The sequence below is a fragment of the Rhinoderma darwinii genome, chromosome 4 (genome assembly GCF_050947455.1).
Source record: "Rhinoderma darwinii isolate aRhiDar2 chromosome 4, aRhiDar2.hap1, whole genome shotgun sequence".
Classification (NCBI taxonomy): domain Eukaryota; kingdom Metazoa; phylum Chordata; class Amphibia; order Anura; family Rhinodermatidae; genus Rhinoderma; species Rhinoderma darwinii.
Genome location: NC_134690.1, coordinates 300,860,542 through 300,877,586, shown reverse-complemented (window position 1 = coordinate 300,877,586; position 17,045 = coordinate 300,860,542). Strand labels below are relative to the sequence as shown.

General features: G+C 40.1%; 1 protein-coding gene across 8 annotated transcripts in view; it reads left to right on the top strand.

The window, feature by feature from the left end:
• The window catches only part of ARID1B (AT-rich interaction domain 1B), a 434,025-nt gene that overhangs the window by 374,093 nt on the left and 42,887 nt on the right, over positions 1-17,045 (top strand). For 6 of the 8 annotated variants that reach the window (XM_075862678.1, XM_075862676.1, XM_075862674.1 and 3 more), the window contains 4 exons: positions 1,861-1,970; positions 2,642-2,800; positions 11,762-11,971; positions 14,958-15,162. In XM_075862678.1, coding sequence (XP_075718793.1) covers positions 1,861-1,970; positions 2,642-2,800; positions 11,762-11,971; positions 14,958-15,162 — 684 coding nt within the window. The remainder of the gene's footprint in view (positions 1-1,860; positions 1,971-2,641; positions 2,801-11,761; positions 11,972-14,957; positions 15,163-17,045) is intronic. The other 2 variants (XM_075862679.1, XM_075862677.1) reach the window with 1 other exon arrangement.

Sequence of the window (17,045 nt, the reverse complement as noted above, 5' to 3'; positions counted from 1 at the left end):
AATTGGCAGGTAGTATTTTAGCTTTAAATGGACATCTTTAAATGTTTGTGTTATAGCTAGAAGAAAATTGTAAAGTAACTTAAATACCTGAAGCAAATTCATAAATTACATTTATGTAAGGTCTCAGTAGTTACCTTTTAGGCCTCATGCACACGACCGTGTTTTTGCGGCCGCAATTCCCCCGAAAATCCACGGGAGAATTGCGGCCCCATTCTTTTCTATGGGGCCGTGCACACGACCGTAGTTTTTGGGGTCCGTGCACGGCCCGGGAGCCCGGACCGCAGAAAGAACGGGCATGTCTTATTACGGCCCGGTTCTGCGGTCCGGGCTCATTGAAAACAATGGCCGCGGCCATGTGCATGTGCGGGCGGCCTGCGGCTGACAGTCCGCTGACAGTCCGCAGCCGGCCGACCCGAAAATCACGGCCGTGCACACGGCTACGGTCGTGTGCATGAGGCCTTACTGTTGCTATAGGGGCTACATTAATGGTTTCAGCAGTTTCCACCTGTTTGTAGAGGAAGTATTAAAGAGAACCTTTCACCTGCCCATACATGTGCAGCATGTAATGGGCTCCGTTATTTAGAGATCGGTGCCGTTATATTTGGCGCCCGATATTTAAATAACCCCCTGAACTGTCAATGGGGCATGTAATGGCAAGGGGACGTGTTACTATGGCTGTGAAACTATCCAATCAGATACGGACAGTGTTACCGCAAGATAGAGGAGAGAGTGTGTGTGTGCGCGCGCGCGCGTGCATGCTCTCACTATTCAGCTGTCAAGATCAGTCTTCTGCCGAACTGGTAAGAGGGCGTGTCACTGCTACGGACAGCTTACGAGCTGGACAGAGGAGCGTGCGCAGGAGGGTAGAATTTTTTTTTTTTTTTTAAAGTGCCCCAGGGTTTGTGCAGCCCTGCCCATTACATGCTGCACCCAGCTGCACATGTATGGGGAGGTGAAAGGTTCTCTTTAAGAGCAGGCAGTCAAGACTCGGTTCACTCAACATCAGCATTGTAGCATATTGTAGCTCTTTCCCGCTGCAATAAAATAAAAATTGGTTTCCTGTCTGATAAACAACAAGTAATTGTAAATGCACATAGCACATGGCAGGGTAGAGATTTTGGCAGTACTATGGTTATTACAAACCTGTAGTGATGCTTCAGATATTAGCAAATTAGCACCGTGGTGCTTGCCAGATTGTTCGCCAGGGTCCTGCATAAGCGCTCTCTGTTGTAATTAAATCTAATTATTTTCTAAAACACCGTAATATGCTACTATGTGTAATAATCATTGATAGAAAACAAACTCAAACTGTGATTTTTATTTTTTTTCTGTTCATCTGATTGCTACATGTTATTCATAGATTTTCTTTAGGTTTTATTTGACAAGCCTCATTCTGGGCTTTTATTTTGTGGCTACCTGTTCTGGGATGATCCTAATTATAAGATTTCTGCCTATGGCAGCTGTACCACAATAGAAGTCTATGCAGGTTTGAATTCTTTAACTCTTGGCAATCAGCTGCTATCACTATTCAAATACATGGATGTCCATGTAACGCATGGATTGGCTGGTCTGCCAAAGCGAGTGCCAGTCTTAGAGCTGCAGTCCTTCCTGGATCCCCCTCTGAGTCCCATGTGTCATAATATGTCATATAAACAGGGTTCTTAATCAGACAACCCATTTACTTGTTCCTTTACTAGTATATGGCCATTTTTACGTTTTGGGGCTTATTAAATGAATGGTAATATACTGTGGAATTCTTTTTCTTCTTGCTCATATGTTATCCATCTCGATGACGTAAACAAAAATGTAGGCCACTTACCAAATCATGCTTTCTTGCTTATATTTATTCCCTTTCCTTAGGTCACTTAGGCCTTGCTGACATGATGAATCCTGTTGAATCTAAGTTGCCTACTTCCCTCAAACATGATGGCAAAGAAGATGGGCCTCCTCCTCCAGAACCAAAATCAAAGGTATCCCCTTTTGCGTGTGGTACTGATTTTGTGGCCTCGCTATGTGTTTCATATGGTCTTTCATTATCTGGTTTATTTTCCTTTTCTCGGTTTGGTTCTCTCCTGCATGTGTTCCTCATCTGTTTCACGGGCCTCTATTTGTTCAGATGGTCTGGATCTGAACGTTACCATTTCTAATAGCAATTAACGTTAAAGCAAAGGAGTGAATATGAGCTTGGGGATATCAAGCTGGTGGGGTTTGGAAGTAACTTAAGTGCCTGGTTTCTAAACTGCAACCATTTTCCCTACTTGCCTTCAGTTCAAGCTACTGTTGTTGGCCGTCTAAACAGCACCATAGGCATAATTAATAATTTGCTTTTTTTTCCCTTTAAACATAAGGCAAGCAGCTTTTATTTTATTTTCATTGATCGGACAATCCATGCTTAAGCATTTCATGTTTGCTTGGCGTAAGCATGGTGGCTTAGAAACATTAGCCAAGCATCTAAGAACTTGCCAAATTGTGCACTAATTGCTCGCCAATTAATTAACAATCTTAAGTTCATGCATCTTATATGCTTGTCTTTTTACCCCTCCCTCTTTCCATACACGCAACATTTTTGCATTACCAGTTGATCTATTTATTTTTTGGTAATGTCTGCCCTGCTCTTGTCAATTTTGTTTGTGTTCTACAGGATAGCTACAGGTCACAGGGTATATCTCAGCCCCCAACCCCAGGCAACCTGCCAGTCCCTTCCCCACTGTCCCCAAGCTCCGCTAGCATCTCCTCCTTTCATGGAGATGAGAGTGATAGCATTAACAGCCCAGGCTGGCCCAAGACTCCATCAAGCCCTGTAAGTGGTCCTCTTTTGTTATTTTATATTTGAAAATAATTGTAATTACGGTTAGATTGTTTACCTACCTTTTTTTTGTTTCCAATTTTTTTGTGTTTCTTTACCCTATGTTTATAGAATTTTTTTTCTTAATATCCATCAGTATAGCTGGCTGTTATTTCTGGAATTCTCTTATTTCTATATGTCTAGTGTAACAGAACCAGAACATGGTCTTATTTATTCAGATTGTAAGCTTAGAAGAGGTGCACTACATCCCTCTATATGGTCTATAACACGGCTTTTCATTCTTTCTATACTGGGGCCTCACCAGCCAGAAAATGGTGAAACCTCGTCCATATGAAATTTTTGAAAAATGACCTCAATTTATCTTCAAATTTGTCTTCTGAACCCAATATAACATGAAAATAAGCACAAAAATACGGTCGTTGTTTGGGGCCCGCCTGACAATTTGCAAAGCATTAGTCTATGATACGCATAGGTTGTGTTTCTATGTTTTTGTGTTTAGCAATGCAAATGCTTACTAAGGCTTGTTGCCACTAAAATTTACTTGATATACTTTTCTATATCCATCTGATACACCAGAATCGCTGGTTCAAGTCCCCTAGGTGGACTAATAAAAAAAACAGTTAGTTAAAGTTTTTTTTTTAATGTTCCAAATAAAAAATACAAAAAGTTAAAGAAAAAAATTATAATTCCCTCAAGTAATGTTAAAAAAAAAAGTTTACATAATTGGTATTGCCGTATCAGTAAAAGTCAGAACTATTACAATATAATGTTATTTAACCCGCTTGGTGAACACCATGAAACAGATTTTTTTTTTAAACACCCAAATTGCTATTTTTTGGTCACAAAAAAGCTGAGATCTTCGTACTCTTCCGCAAAGTCTTTATACTTGAAAGGTATATGCTCCTCTAGACCTGGAAGAAATGAGAGGGTTCCCTCCAATGTTGCTTTTGAAAGCAGAGGGAATCTCTCCAGTGTGGAAAAGGAATAATAGAATGAGGATAATGTCAAATCTAAGCTTCTAAGTTGAAGAATTTTTACTTCCATCATGTCACATTGTTGCTATTTTACTTGTATATCTTCTTTATCTCAAGAGACCATGGATGTTATTTTCTTAATTAAATACTTGCACGGTTAAGTCAATTTGTGTTCATATAAAACCCTACTTCATTTTTAGTTTGATGTTCCATCAAAACCTCTGTTATCAGTGAGTAGGATAAATATGACATGCACCTACCCAAATATCTCTTTGGATATTTGGATTTAGAGATTTTAATTCCTTTTGCCTGTAACTTGTATGGTATTTCTCTAGACTTTGAACATGTGTTCACTGTAACGAATGATTACTTGAATACTTACTCCACACCAAGCAATGTTCTTAATGGACTGATTCATCACTTATTGATAGGTAGTTTAAGAAATACAATTGGCTGGTTTAAAAGTAGAAGTGACATACCAAGTTTATGTACTGTATTTCGAGGTGTAGAATGTTGAGCCACAATGATTCAATCATCGATTTTAAAGGCACACACCATAAATATGTCTTTGTCATAACATAACTGGTTGGCATTAGGAATTAACAAACAAATTAAACAAATTATGTCAAAGTAGGGTGGGTCTTAAATTGCTCTCTGTGGTAGTCTATACTATGTCAAGAACACCTCAATTTAGTAAAGATAACGTACTGTCCATCATTACTCTGACTGATCTTTATTTTTTAATCTGGAAAATAGCAACACTTTTCACTTAAACAGCTTCTTTAACCCCTTTCTGCCGCATTCAGATTTCTTTCCTGAGAGAGACACATTTCTCAAATCTGACATGTCTCACTTTGTGGTAATAACTTTTAAAATGCTATTACTTATCCAAGTGACAGATTGTTTTCTCGTGACAGATTGTACTTCATGTTAGTGGTAAAACTTGTTAGATATATTTTTTTTTTGTGACAAACACCTAAATTTTTATCAAAAATTTGGAAAGATGTGCATTTCTCTGTGTTATTTTCTCTGCTTATAAGTCAGATAGTTATACCACACAAAATAGTTACTAATTAACATATCCCATATGTCTACTTTATGATGAAATAATTTGTTCAACTTTCTTTCCTTTTTGTTAGAACATTAGGCTTAGGGTTTGTTCACATCTGCGTCAGAGACTCCGTTATGGGCCTCTGCCGCAGTTTCGGTGGAAAATGTTGAATGAAAAAGCACAGCAGGCTGTGCTATTACTTGCAGTAAAATAACAAACACCCTCGCAAAAAACAGACGAAACCAATCAAAGTCAATGGGTTCCGATTGGCACCTTTAGTGCCTGTGATGCAATGGCTCCTGCTCTTCAATTTTTTTGTTCTTCTGCTCCTATGACGGAGCAGAAGAACAGAAAAACCTAGCACAGATGTAAACAGAGAGTTATACGTTTAGCAGTCATTCCTCAAATTTTAAAGCAAGTTTCCAATCGAACCAATTTGGTTGTGAAGTGTCTGTGAGAAGTCTATAAGTTAGATACACCCTATAAATCACCCCAGTTTTAAAACTGCACCCGTCAAAGTATTCAAAACAGCATTTTGGAAGTTGCTTAACCCTCTCGGCGTTTTACTGTAATTAAAACAAAGTGAAGATAAAATGTAAAAATGTTATTTATTTTTTTGCAGATATTTAATTTCAATGCTTAACACAGCATGTCTTTACAGAATAACACAACTCAATATTTATTACCCAGATATTTCCGCTTTTTGAAATATCCCATATGTGGCCCTAGTGTGGTACTTGACTGAAACACAGGCCTAAAAAATAAAGGAGCACCTTTTGGATTTTGGGGCCTCCATTTTATTAGGATGTTTTCCAGGCACCACTATAGGTTTGGAGAGGCCTTGGGCTGCCAAAACATAATCGCCCCCAAAAGGCCCCGATTTGGAAACTACACCCCAAGGAATTCATCTATGGGTACAGTGTGCATTTTGACCCCACAGGTGTTTCATAGATTTCATTAGAATTGGGCCGTGAAAATGAAAAATTTTATTTTTTCCAATAAAATGTAGTTTTAGCTCAAAATTATTCATTTTTACAAGGAGAAAAAGCACCGCCAAATTGGTAAAGCAATATTTTCCGAGTACGGCAATACCTCATATGTGGTCATAAACTTCTATTTGGACACACAGCAGGGCTCAGAATGTAAGGAGCGCAATTTGGCTCTTGTAGTGCAGATTTTGCTGGATTTTCTGGGGTCCAGGTCACATTTGCAGAGCCCCTGAGGTACCAATACAGTGAGAACCCCTGAGAGATGACTCATTTTAGAAACTATACCCTAAAGGCATTCATTTAGGGGAGTTGTTACCATGTTGACCCCACAGGTGTTTTCCAGAAATTAGTGCGCAGTGGATGTTGCAGAGTAAAAATCGCAATTTTTTCATAGATATGCCATTTCAGTGCCTATCATGTTGCGCCCAGCCTGTGTCACTGTGATAAAACAGCTCTCATTATCAGAAGGGAAAGACCGTATTGGTTCACAATTGCAGGGACTTTCAGATCAAATAGTTTAAAAAAAAATTCGAAGAAGTGACCCCATTATGTAAACGACACCACTAAAGGCATTTATTAAGGAGTATAGTAAGCCTTTAGTAGACCCCACAGTGTTTTCCAACCATTAATGCGAACAGTGAAAATTGCAATTTTTCCAATGGTATTCCATTTCAGTGTGTATTATATTGTGCCCAGTTTATGATACTGGAGACACAAACCCCATAAATTAACTGGGTCTTCCCAGGTATGACCATATCGTTTATGTGGGACACACTTTAGGGCTCAGAAGGGGAGTGAGTGCCATTTGACTTATAGCATGGATTTTGCTTGGTAGTAGTTCTGTTTGGGGTTTTACTAGTATTTCAGTTTATAATGTGGGGGCATATGTAGTATTTCAGTATTTATAATACTGAGTACATCTGTGTATTATATGGTGGTATAATAATGATTTGAAGCAATCTTTTATGCACAGGCCAGTGTCACACTAATAAATGGTGTCCATTCTTTTGGAACACAATCTGCACCTTTTTCTGACTTTTCCTTCTTTGCGGTTTTGGGAACTTTGCTATAAAAGTTGTCCTGGTACAATATGAGTGCCCTTGTTCCCAGCAGATTTGCTTGGGCCCTCCCCTTCCTCATTCCTATTAGGGCCTTAACCCCTTCCCGACCACCCACCGTCTTTTGACGTCAGGCGGTGCAGGTCCCCAGTCTACGACTACGTCTTTTGGCGTCGCTGTAGATGAGGCTGATGAGCGCTAAGCAGGAGCTGTAACTTACAGCTCCTGATCTCAGAGCATCCTCCTGAATACAGCTGGGGTCAGAAAACATTCGGACCCCAGCTGTTTAACCCTTTGATCACCGCCGTCTGTGACCGCGCCATGATCAAAGGGAATTTGATTGCATCACCGGTCTCCGCTGATGCGATCAAAGACCATGGAATCCCTCTGCAGTCAACCCTGGGGACCTACAAAGGACAACAGGGCTGTTTGTTCCGTTTGCCTGCTGTTCGGATACACCATGTGCTGCCCGATCAGCAGCCTGTGTCAAAGTGACACAGTGTAATGTATTAGCATACAAGAGTATGCTAATACATTATTAGTAAAAAATAAAGTTATAAATAAAGTTATCCCTTAATGGGATTAAAAATAAAAGTAACAAAAAATATAAATAAATAAAAAAAGTAACAAAAAAGTCATTATTTTGCATAAAATATATTTTATTGCCCCTACATTACATAAAAACAAACCTACATATATTAGGTATCTACATGACCGTAATAACCTGAATAATTAATTTAACGGCTTATTTAGCGCAAAACGTGAACTGGATAAAAAAAAAAAGAAAAAAAACAACAATGCCGAGAATCGCTTTTTCCTATATTCACACCGTAAAAAAAAAAATTACCCCCAAACTGCGTGGGGAAAAAATACTATTTCTCTCGCATAAAACAAGGCCTCATACAGCCACGTCAATGAAAAAACAAAAACGTTATGGCTGCTGAAAGGCAGATAGGCAAAACCCCAAAAAATTAGCTGGTCATTAAAGTGTAGCTAAACGTTTGACAAACTTCTGACATGTCATAGTGACATGTCAGAAGTTTTGATTGGTGGGAGTCCAAGCACTGAGACCCCACCAATTACTAGAACGAAGCAGCTGAAGTGCTCCTGTGAGCGCTTAGTCGCTTCATGTCTGTTCGGCTATTTCCGTAAATAAATGTATCTGTGTATGGACTCAATAGAAAGTCTATGAGCCCGTACTCCTATACCTCGGCTTTCCGGAATAAGCTGAACAGACACGAAGAGGCTGAGCGCTCACACGAGCGCTTCAGCTGCTTTGTTCTAGCGATTGGTGGGGGTCTCAGGGCTTGGACCCCTACCAATCCAAACTTCTGACATGTCAGAAGTTTGTCAAACGTTTAGCTACACTTTAAGGTCTTTTCAGGCCCGGTCATTAAGGGGCTAAAGGGGTTTTCCCATGACAAGAGACATTTATGACACATCCACAGGATATGTCGGATAGATGCGGGTCCCACATCTGGGACCCGCACCTATCTCCAGAAAGGGGCCCCTTAAACCCCGTTCATCTGCTGTGTGTTGCGGCTGAATGAGGTGATTTTCAATTATGAAAAACTTTATATAGTCGTGAGTTACTTAAATAGCGTAACTCGCTAAGCTACGCTGTTTCTGTAACTCCAATAGTAATAAATTGCAGTTACAGAAGCAGAGTAGCATGCGAGCTACGCTATTTCCATAACTACCATTAAGTTCTATGAGACTTACGTAAACCGCGTAGCTCCACGAGTTACGCTGTTTACTTAACTCACGACCATATAAAGTTTTTTATTGTCAGAAAGCGCCTCAGTCAGCCACAACACACAGCGCCTGAACGAGGTTTATTGGGCCCCGTTCTGGAGATAGGTGCTGGTCTCACCTATCTTCACTACATCTGGTGCTGGTCTCACCATGTTTCACTACATCTGTAGCGAAACATGTCGGGGGGGCTCTTCTAATTTTAACACATTCTTGGATACTGGGTACACTGATAGTCTATTTATGAGGCTGCAACTATGAATAGCTGTCTCTGTGCTTAGATCGGACGCCTTAGCTAATAGGTGTCATATACACGTGCACTGTGCAACAATTACCTACGTTCTCTGGCCCTTTCCAGGCATTGATAATTTTAATCCTTTGTTTGGTTTGTCTGTCTGCTAAATATAGCATAATAAAGATTTCGAATTTTAGTGGTAGCTGGGAAATAGGGCTATCTTGCCTCTTGGTATCTGTTTGTTGGTCTAAGAGGTGGGACCCGCATCTATCTGACATTTATGACATATCCTGCGGATATGTCATAAATGTCTCTTGTGGGAAAACCCCTTTAAATACCACTTCATGAATCTGCAAAAATGTTGCCCTCTGGAGTGCACGTCAGCATGTTTTTTCATCCCCGCCTTAGGCCTCATACACACGTCAGTATTCTGGTCAGTATTCCGCTTCAGTATTTGGAAGCCAAAACCAGGAGTGGGTCCAAAACATGGAAAAGGTGCAAATCTTTCCATTATTGGTTTTCTCTGTTTGTTCCACTACTGGTTTTGGCTTCCAAATACTGAAGCAAAATACTGACCAGAATACGGACGTGTGAAAAGTCATTAAGGCTTTTATTTTTCCATCGACGTAGCCATATGAGGTTGTTTTTCGTTGTTTTTTTACAGGTGGGGCTGTAGTTTTTATTGGTATTATTTTTTGGGATACACGCACCTTTTTTTATCCCATTTTTATTTTTTTCTTGTAATGTTGCAATTGACATCTGTCTAATGGGGGGGTTGTGACTTTCTCTGGATCAGCACAATAGGATTATAGGTTGGACTTGATGAACATAATTAATAAGTAATAAAAAGAGGATAATTGACAATTTCGAAATGAAACTATGAACTGCTGCTGCTAAATAGCAGTGGTGTAGTCCACGGCAACCATTAATTTTCTTGCATTTATTTGATAATGTTTGCTTAGTTTAAATCTGACCGAGTAGCTATGTTTTGTTTGTATATAAAATAATTCTAATGCATCCCCTATTGTAAATTTTCTGAAGATTACAAATCATTAAGAAGTTCCATGACTATTTATACAGGTCACAAAACTCAAGTTTTTTTTTTCTAATCTTCATAATTAGGGATTTACATTATTCCTCATAAATCACACCTCAGCTGCTGCAGAACTCCTTTTTAATGTGTGAGAGCTTAATGTCCACCACTGATTGGCGTTAAAATGCCATTATTCTTTAAAAACAAAATAGGCACGCATATATTATAAGGTTCTGTGCAGCTGCAGCACACAACTGTATTATACACACTGCAGCAGCTGAGGAACCTATTTTTAAAGAGAGCGGGAATATTTCATGTCAGTCAATCAGTGATTGGCACAGAATCTGTGACTGATTGCTTCTACACAAAGTAGACCAACACAGGTTATTTTACCATTTCAAATATATGTCACTAACGTACAATCCTGTTAAAGGCTATGTACACCTTTTACATACATTTTTTTTTTTTTTTTTATTGTTACAATGCGTCTAAAATGAAAAAAGAAGCAACTTTTCAAATCATCCTAATTAAAGATGTTCTATAGTTTTCGGTCTACAACTCTCATACAAGCTTAAATGTTTCCATGGTAAATGACCTCAAACAAATCCAGTTTAGTCTTATCCTGCAGTTAGGCTTCATGCACACGAACGTAAAAACGCCCGTAATTACGGGCCCATAGACTTCTATTGGCCACGGGTACCTTCCTGTTCGCTTAAGGGAAGCTGCCCATGGCGTTGAAAAATATAGAACATGTCCTATTTCAGGCCGTAATAACAGCACAGGCAGTCCCATAGAAGTCTATGGGGCTCCCGTAATTACGGATGGCTACGTGTGTGCACCCGTAATTACGGGAGTGTTGCTAGGCGACGTCAGGGGATAGTCACTGTCCAGGGTGCTGAAAGAGTTAACTGATCGGCAGTAACTCATACAGCACCCGGGACAGTGACTACCGCTGGAGTTAATAGTATTAAAAGTTTGCTTACCCAGAACTCTTCTTCTTCCTCCAGTCCGGCCTCCCGGGATGACGTTTCATCCCATGTGACCGCTGCAGCCAATCACAGGCTGCAGCGGTCACATGGACTGCCGAGTCATCCAGGGAGGTCGGACTGGATGTCAAAAGAGGAACGCGTCACCAAGACATCGGCCGGAGTACGTATGAACTTTTTTTTACTTTCAAACGCTGCAGAAACTCTGCCCGAAAGGGCTGCCGTTCTCTCTATCCTGATAGAGAGAAGGGGCTGCCGATTAGTGCAGAGAAAACGGGTCCGTAAATACGGGTGGAATACTGGTGACACCGGACCCGTATTTACGGGCACGGGTCCGTAACTACTGGTGGAATACGTGTGACAATGGACCCGTATTTACGGGAGGAAAAAAATAAGTTTGTGTGCATGGGGCCTAATACTGCCTTCCAAGGGTCTACTAATTCTTGCTGGCATACACTTGATAGGTAAGCAAGAAGTAGGGGACAGCTTAAAGGCAATATGACTGGATCAGACTACACAGGGTTTATTTGTTGTCTCTTAACATGGAGACACATTAACCTGTATAGGAGCTGTAGGCCTAATATAAAAATAGTTAATCTTTTTTTTTTTTTCATTTTAAAAACATGGAACAGTAAAAAAGAATTGGATACAAAGTTTATCTACTACATAGAATTGCGTGAATGCTTGTGAATGAAGCAAAAACACTGAAATTTGTATCTACATACATTTGGATGTGGGAATGTGTTTGTTTTAATCAATGTGTCATGAACTATGTGTGCTTCTAAAACCTGCGGGTGTGGAATATCTGAGTTTTATTTCTGCTTATAGTGAGAATCTGTGATTTGCAATGTTCTTACCCTCTTCCAACTTAATACAGAAAGCCAACTCTTCTACTTCTACGGGAGAAAAGATCACAAAGCTGTATGAGATGGGGAGTGAGCCGGAGCGGAAGATGTGGGTAGACCGATACTTGATCTTTATGGAAGAGAGGGGAACACCAGTTGCCACATTGCCTGCAGTTGGAAGAAAGCCCCTGGACCTGGTCAGACTTTACTTCTGCGTCAAAGAGATTGGAGGCTTCGCACAGGTAAAATAGGAATGTCATGTTTGGCAACAAGTATGTCTTTTAAAGCTTTTAAATTTTTAACCCTATACAATATCCGCTTCTTTGGCACCATAGAATGAACCATCATGATTTTTCTGCACTGAAGTTATGCTGAACAACACTTTGTATATGTAGACTAATGCTTTTAGAGCATGGTAAGTGTAGGTGTATAGCTTTTATATTCTCGCTGTAACCTCACTGCGCTTGCAAGAGCAGTCATTTACCCATCAGTGCATAATAAAAGCAAACTGCTTGACTTCAGTGCTCCAGTAATATTAAAAGGGCATATAGATAGAAAAAGCAAATCTGTGTACACAATTGAGCTTTTCTTTCCAGCAATAGTGAATGAGCTGTTACTGTCCAACTCTGGAAAACGCATGTGGTTAGCTACAATAATGTGTACTGCTCGAACGTATGCCAAATAGACACTCTTTTGGCATATATTGGGCCCATTAAAGATCATGAACACATTTGGCTTATATATCAGGCTATTTACTGGGATATTCTGCAAACATACATCACAAACCTGGTGTGAGCATAACCGACCGTCTACAACAAGAACCATGTCAGGTATCAGCCTCTCCATGTACAGTACAATAAGACATTACAAAGTATGTGTTGAAAAAAATATAAACTTGACAAATTTTAACCCCTTAGTGACCGCCAATACGCCTTTTCACGGCGGTCACTAAGGGGCCTTCGGCTAGGCCACCATCTTTTCATAGCGGCCCAGTCTAAGTCCTTCACGAGTGCCCCGTGCAGGCTGGAGCCGGGGCTCGGCTGTCTGATGACAGCTGGGCTCCTGCTCCAACGCCCGAGATCGAAGTGCTGGTTAACCCGTTAATGCCGCCGTCAATAGTGACCGCAGCATTTAACTTGTTTACAGAGGGAGGGAGCTCCCTCTCTCACCCATCGACGGCCCATAAAGGCAATCATGAGCCTCCGATGGGGTGTCACGGCAGCCGGGGGCTTGATAAAATGCTCTGGTATACCAAAGCATTATAGAAGCGATCTGAAGATTGCATAGTAAAGTCTCCTAGTGGGACTAAAAAAATAAGTAGTAAAAAAGTAAAAGTGTAAGAAGTGTAAAAAATAAATAAAAGTACACATATATGGTATCGCCGCGACCCTAATGACTCAATCAATAAAGTTAATATGTAGTTTAGACCGCAAGATGAACACCGTGGCAGTATTATGAATATGTGAAACCGGCCCAAAGGTTTACCTGTATCTGGCAAAGTCTATGTGGTGGAACTTGTAGACTTGATCAGTAGAGCCTTTGACCAATGATGTTCACCATTGATCAGTAGTGTATGTGTGGTCATACATGGCAGTACTGTTGTGCCTTATTCACACGGGTGTTGCGCATATTTCACGTCCGAGGTGCATCCGTGCTCTGTGCTGCAGGATGCGATATCACGCATCCCCCATAGACTAGAGTCTATGAAGGAATGCGTGAAGCGTGAAAAAATAGGACATATTCTATTTTCTCACAGACCCTTCACACGGTCCGTTGAAACAACAGACGTGTGAACGGCCACATTACATAGGTCCGTCTGACAGCCGTTGTTTTGACGGCCGTCACACGGACGTATAACACGTTCGTGGGAATAAGGCCTTAGGCTGTCGAGGAAGTTAAATTATGTCATCTAAGCGGGCTGGACCATTATAAATATATTTACAAGTAGCCATTTAATTAAGAAATACAAGTGATTTCAGGAAGATCACAATGTAATATATATATGAAGAAAATAACCCTCACATAGGGCAGAATATGTTTATTAAAATATTCTATGCAAAAAGAGCATGTTTATACCTATGGTAAGCTTTAAAAGATAGCTTCAGTCAAAAACTGAAAAAATTGTATTTCTCGCATTACACAGGGATTTCTTTTTTTTGGACATGTACTGGGCTACAGAAACATACATGACGGAAATTTTTCTAGAAAGTATGAAAGTAGAAAAAGGAGTTGTTAGGATAGTTCCCAAAATCTCATAAATGGTGTTACTAATTTCAACTTGTAGCGCTACCACCCTAAAAAAAAAAATATTAGTGCAAAGTGTATTCTTCACTTAACATTCTTTTTGTACTATTTTCCATAACCCTGAATTGTGCTGAAGCTAATATTTACATCTTATGATACTTTTTTGTGTGTGTGCTGCACCCCAAAATGCTCACTCCTTAGTAATACTTCATACTTAGCCTGCCAGAACTTCAGCCTGAATCACACTGTGGGGTTTTTCACCTTTCACCTATTGGTCTGGTACATTGGCAAAGCCCCTTGCTGAAATAAAGAAGTTGCGGGTTAATTACTGTATGTACTCATGTTGGTATTAATGTATTCAAAATGCTGAAAAAACTAGGTACAAAACCCTTAAAAAAATTGTAGAAAAGCAGGGGTTCGAGTTACTGTAACCCCTTAATTACAACTGGAGTGTTTTGTTCTCTAGGCGTATGGTGTTATCACTGGTGTCTGGCACAGCTCATCCCCTTTGGAGCTGTAGGAAATAATCATGTATTCGTTCCACATTTACAGCTCCCACAATTACACTAAATTGTGAAATAACACAGTTGCTGTTATTTTTATTGGTTTTTAAATGAGTTCTTAGCAGTGAGGCCTTTTCTAATTGAAACAAGAGCACGTGAATTCGCGCATGCTCTAGTGCTTTGGCTAGATCCAAATTGCAAGCTCTGCCGCAGATCCCTTCTGAAACTATCTTTGCATTATGGGATGTTGTGTGCAGGAGCCTCCAACGCCTTTTATGTTGCTATCAGCAGGTTCTTTAATGGCTTTATAACTGCGAGTAGCGGCTTTGCATTGCTGAGTGGGAGTAATGAGCGTTAGTTAAAAGAGACACATTAAAAAAACATAGGATGGTAAAGAAAAAGAATAAAGTGCGCGCTTTTCTCTCTACCCCACTCCTGAATGGGAAATAATTTACCAACAACAATGTTTCCTTTATTTTAGGTTAATAAAAACAAGAAATGGCGAGAGCTGTCAACGAATCTGAATGTTGGCACTTCCAGCAGTGCTGCCAGCTCCCTGAAAAAGCAGTATATACAGTACCTGTTCACCTTTGAATGCAAAATAGAAAGAGGGGAGGAGCCTCCTCCGGAGATCTTCAATCCCGGCGAGTCGAAGAAACAGCCTAAGATTCAGCCACCATCTCCTGGTAAGTGGGTGGCATTGCAGCCAGGGATTTTCACTGACAGGCTCGATTTTAAATTACTTGAATAACATAGTATGAAAGCAATATCGAAAAGTTCAGTAACCATACCCTGCCAAGTACATTGATGATGAAGTAGTGATTTAAGTGAAGACGTAAGTGAACATTTCTTGTGTGTTAATGTAAATAGTCAACCTGAAGACTTCACAGTCAACGCGGACTATAATATATTTCTGTGATCAGTTACACTCTTTGAAACATCTTTCATAATTCAATGTGTGGTTTATTCTTTTTAAACATGTAAAAAAGGAAATAATGCTGTCGAAGTACATTTCATTATATACTGGCATGCTGTATGAAGAGCAATTGCATAATGTATTAATGGGAACACTCTCCGCTGTAAATGTTGCTCTTTGGTTTGCTGTTATTTGTTCAGATCATACCCAGTGCAAGCTGGGGAGCAATTCTGTCTGTAACTATTTGCAGTGTAAACAACACCCTAAAATAATACTTCATTAACCATGACATACAGTTTCTGATCTTTGTTTTAGTTATTGCTGAAATATTATATTATATAATACATGTGGACATCAATTGATGTTCCTGGAAACACAGTAGCCAGAAAAGTTGTTTATATTGGTTACTAAACATTGTGTCTAGGCACAAATCATATATTTTAGGGTTTGTGAAAATTTAGCATTTTAGAGGTTTATTTTGAGGTATTTTCTCAAAATGAGTTAATCACATTTGCAACTATTGTACTTCGCCTGCAGAGCCCCTGCATGTAGGTAGCCTGTATACACATTCATCCCTAGTGTAGGATCTAGCAAAAGTGTTTATAATCAGGGGTGGGATTCAAATTTTTAACACTAGGTTCTCTGTTTTGCCGTCAAATACATACGTGCAGGGGGGGGGGGGTGTCACGTGTATTGCACCATGGAAAATGATTCTAATATCCAAATGAAACGATTACAATATTTAAAATTCACCCAATATTAAAGTGGAGAAGGGTGCAGGACAGTGTAGTGTGCACAGTAAACCGCGATATATCTCCCGGCTAACTCGCAGATACAGTGCCAGAACCAAGCCAAGTACATATATACAGCACCAGAACCAAGCTCAGAACATATATACAGTGCCAGACCAAGGCAAGTACATAAATACTATACCAGAACCAAGCTCAGTACATATATACAGCACCATAACCAAGCTCCGTACATAAATACAGCACCAGACGCAAGCTCAGTACATATATATACTTCACCAGAAGCAAGCTCAGTACATATATAGAGCAACAGAACCAAGCTCAGTACAGCACAAGAACAAAGCTCAGTACATATATACATCACCAGATCCAAGCTCAGTCCATATATACATCACCAGAACCAAGCTCAGTACATATATACAGCATCAGAACAAAGATCAGTACATATATGCAGTACCAGAACTAAGCTCCGTACATCTATACAGCATCAGCACAAATACAGCTCAGTACAGAGATGATTTGCAAATTCAGTTTTTCAGGCCAGTTTTTTATACGGATGACCTATTCACAGGATAGGTCATCAGTATATGATCGTGGGGGTCCGATACCTGGACCCTGCACAGATTAGCTGCCTCCGGCACCTTAAATTATGCAGTGGTCGGTGCCGGAAGTGAATAGGAGCAGTACTGCAGCACGGGCGCTATACAGTGGTCGGGACCTTCTGCTTCTGCGTGGTCCAGGTGTCTGACCCCCACCGATCATATACTGATGACCTATCCTGTGGATAGTTTATCAATATGACAAACCACCCCATGCTTAGACAACCCCTTTAACCCCTGCCATATAAGTTTGTATGACACAAAACTACAGCTCCAAGTATAGCCTGAACAATGGTAAGGATATG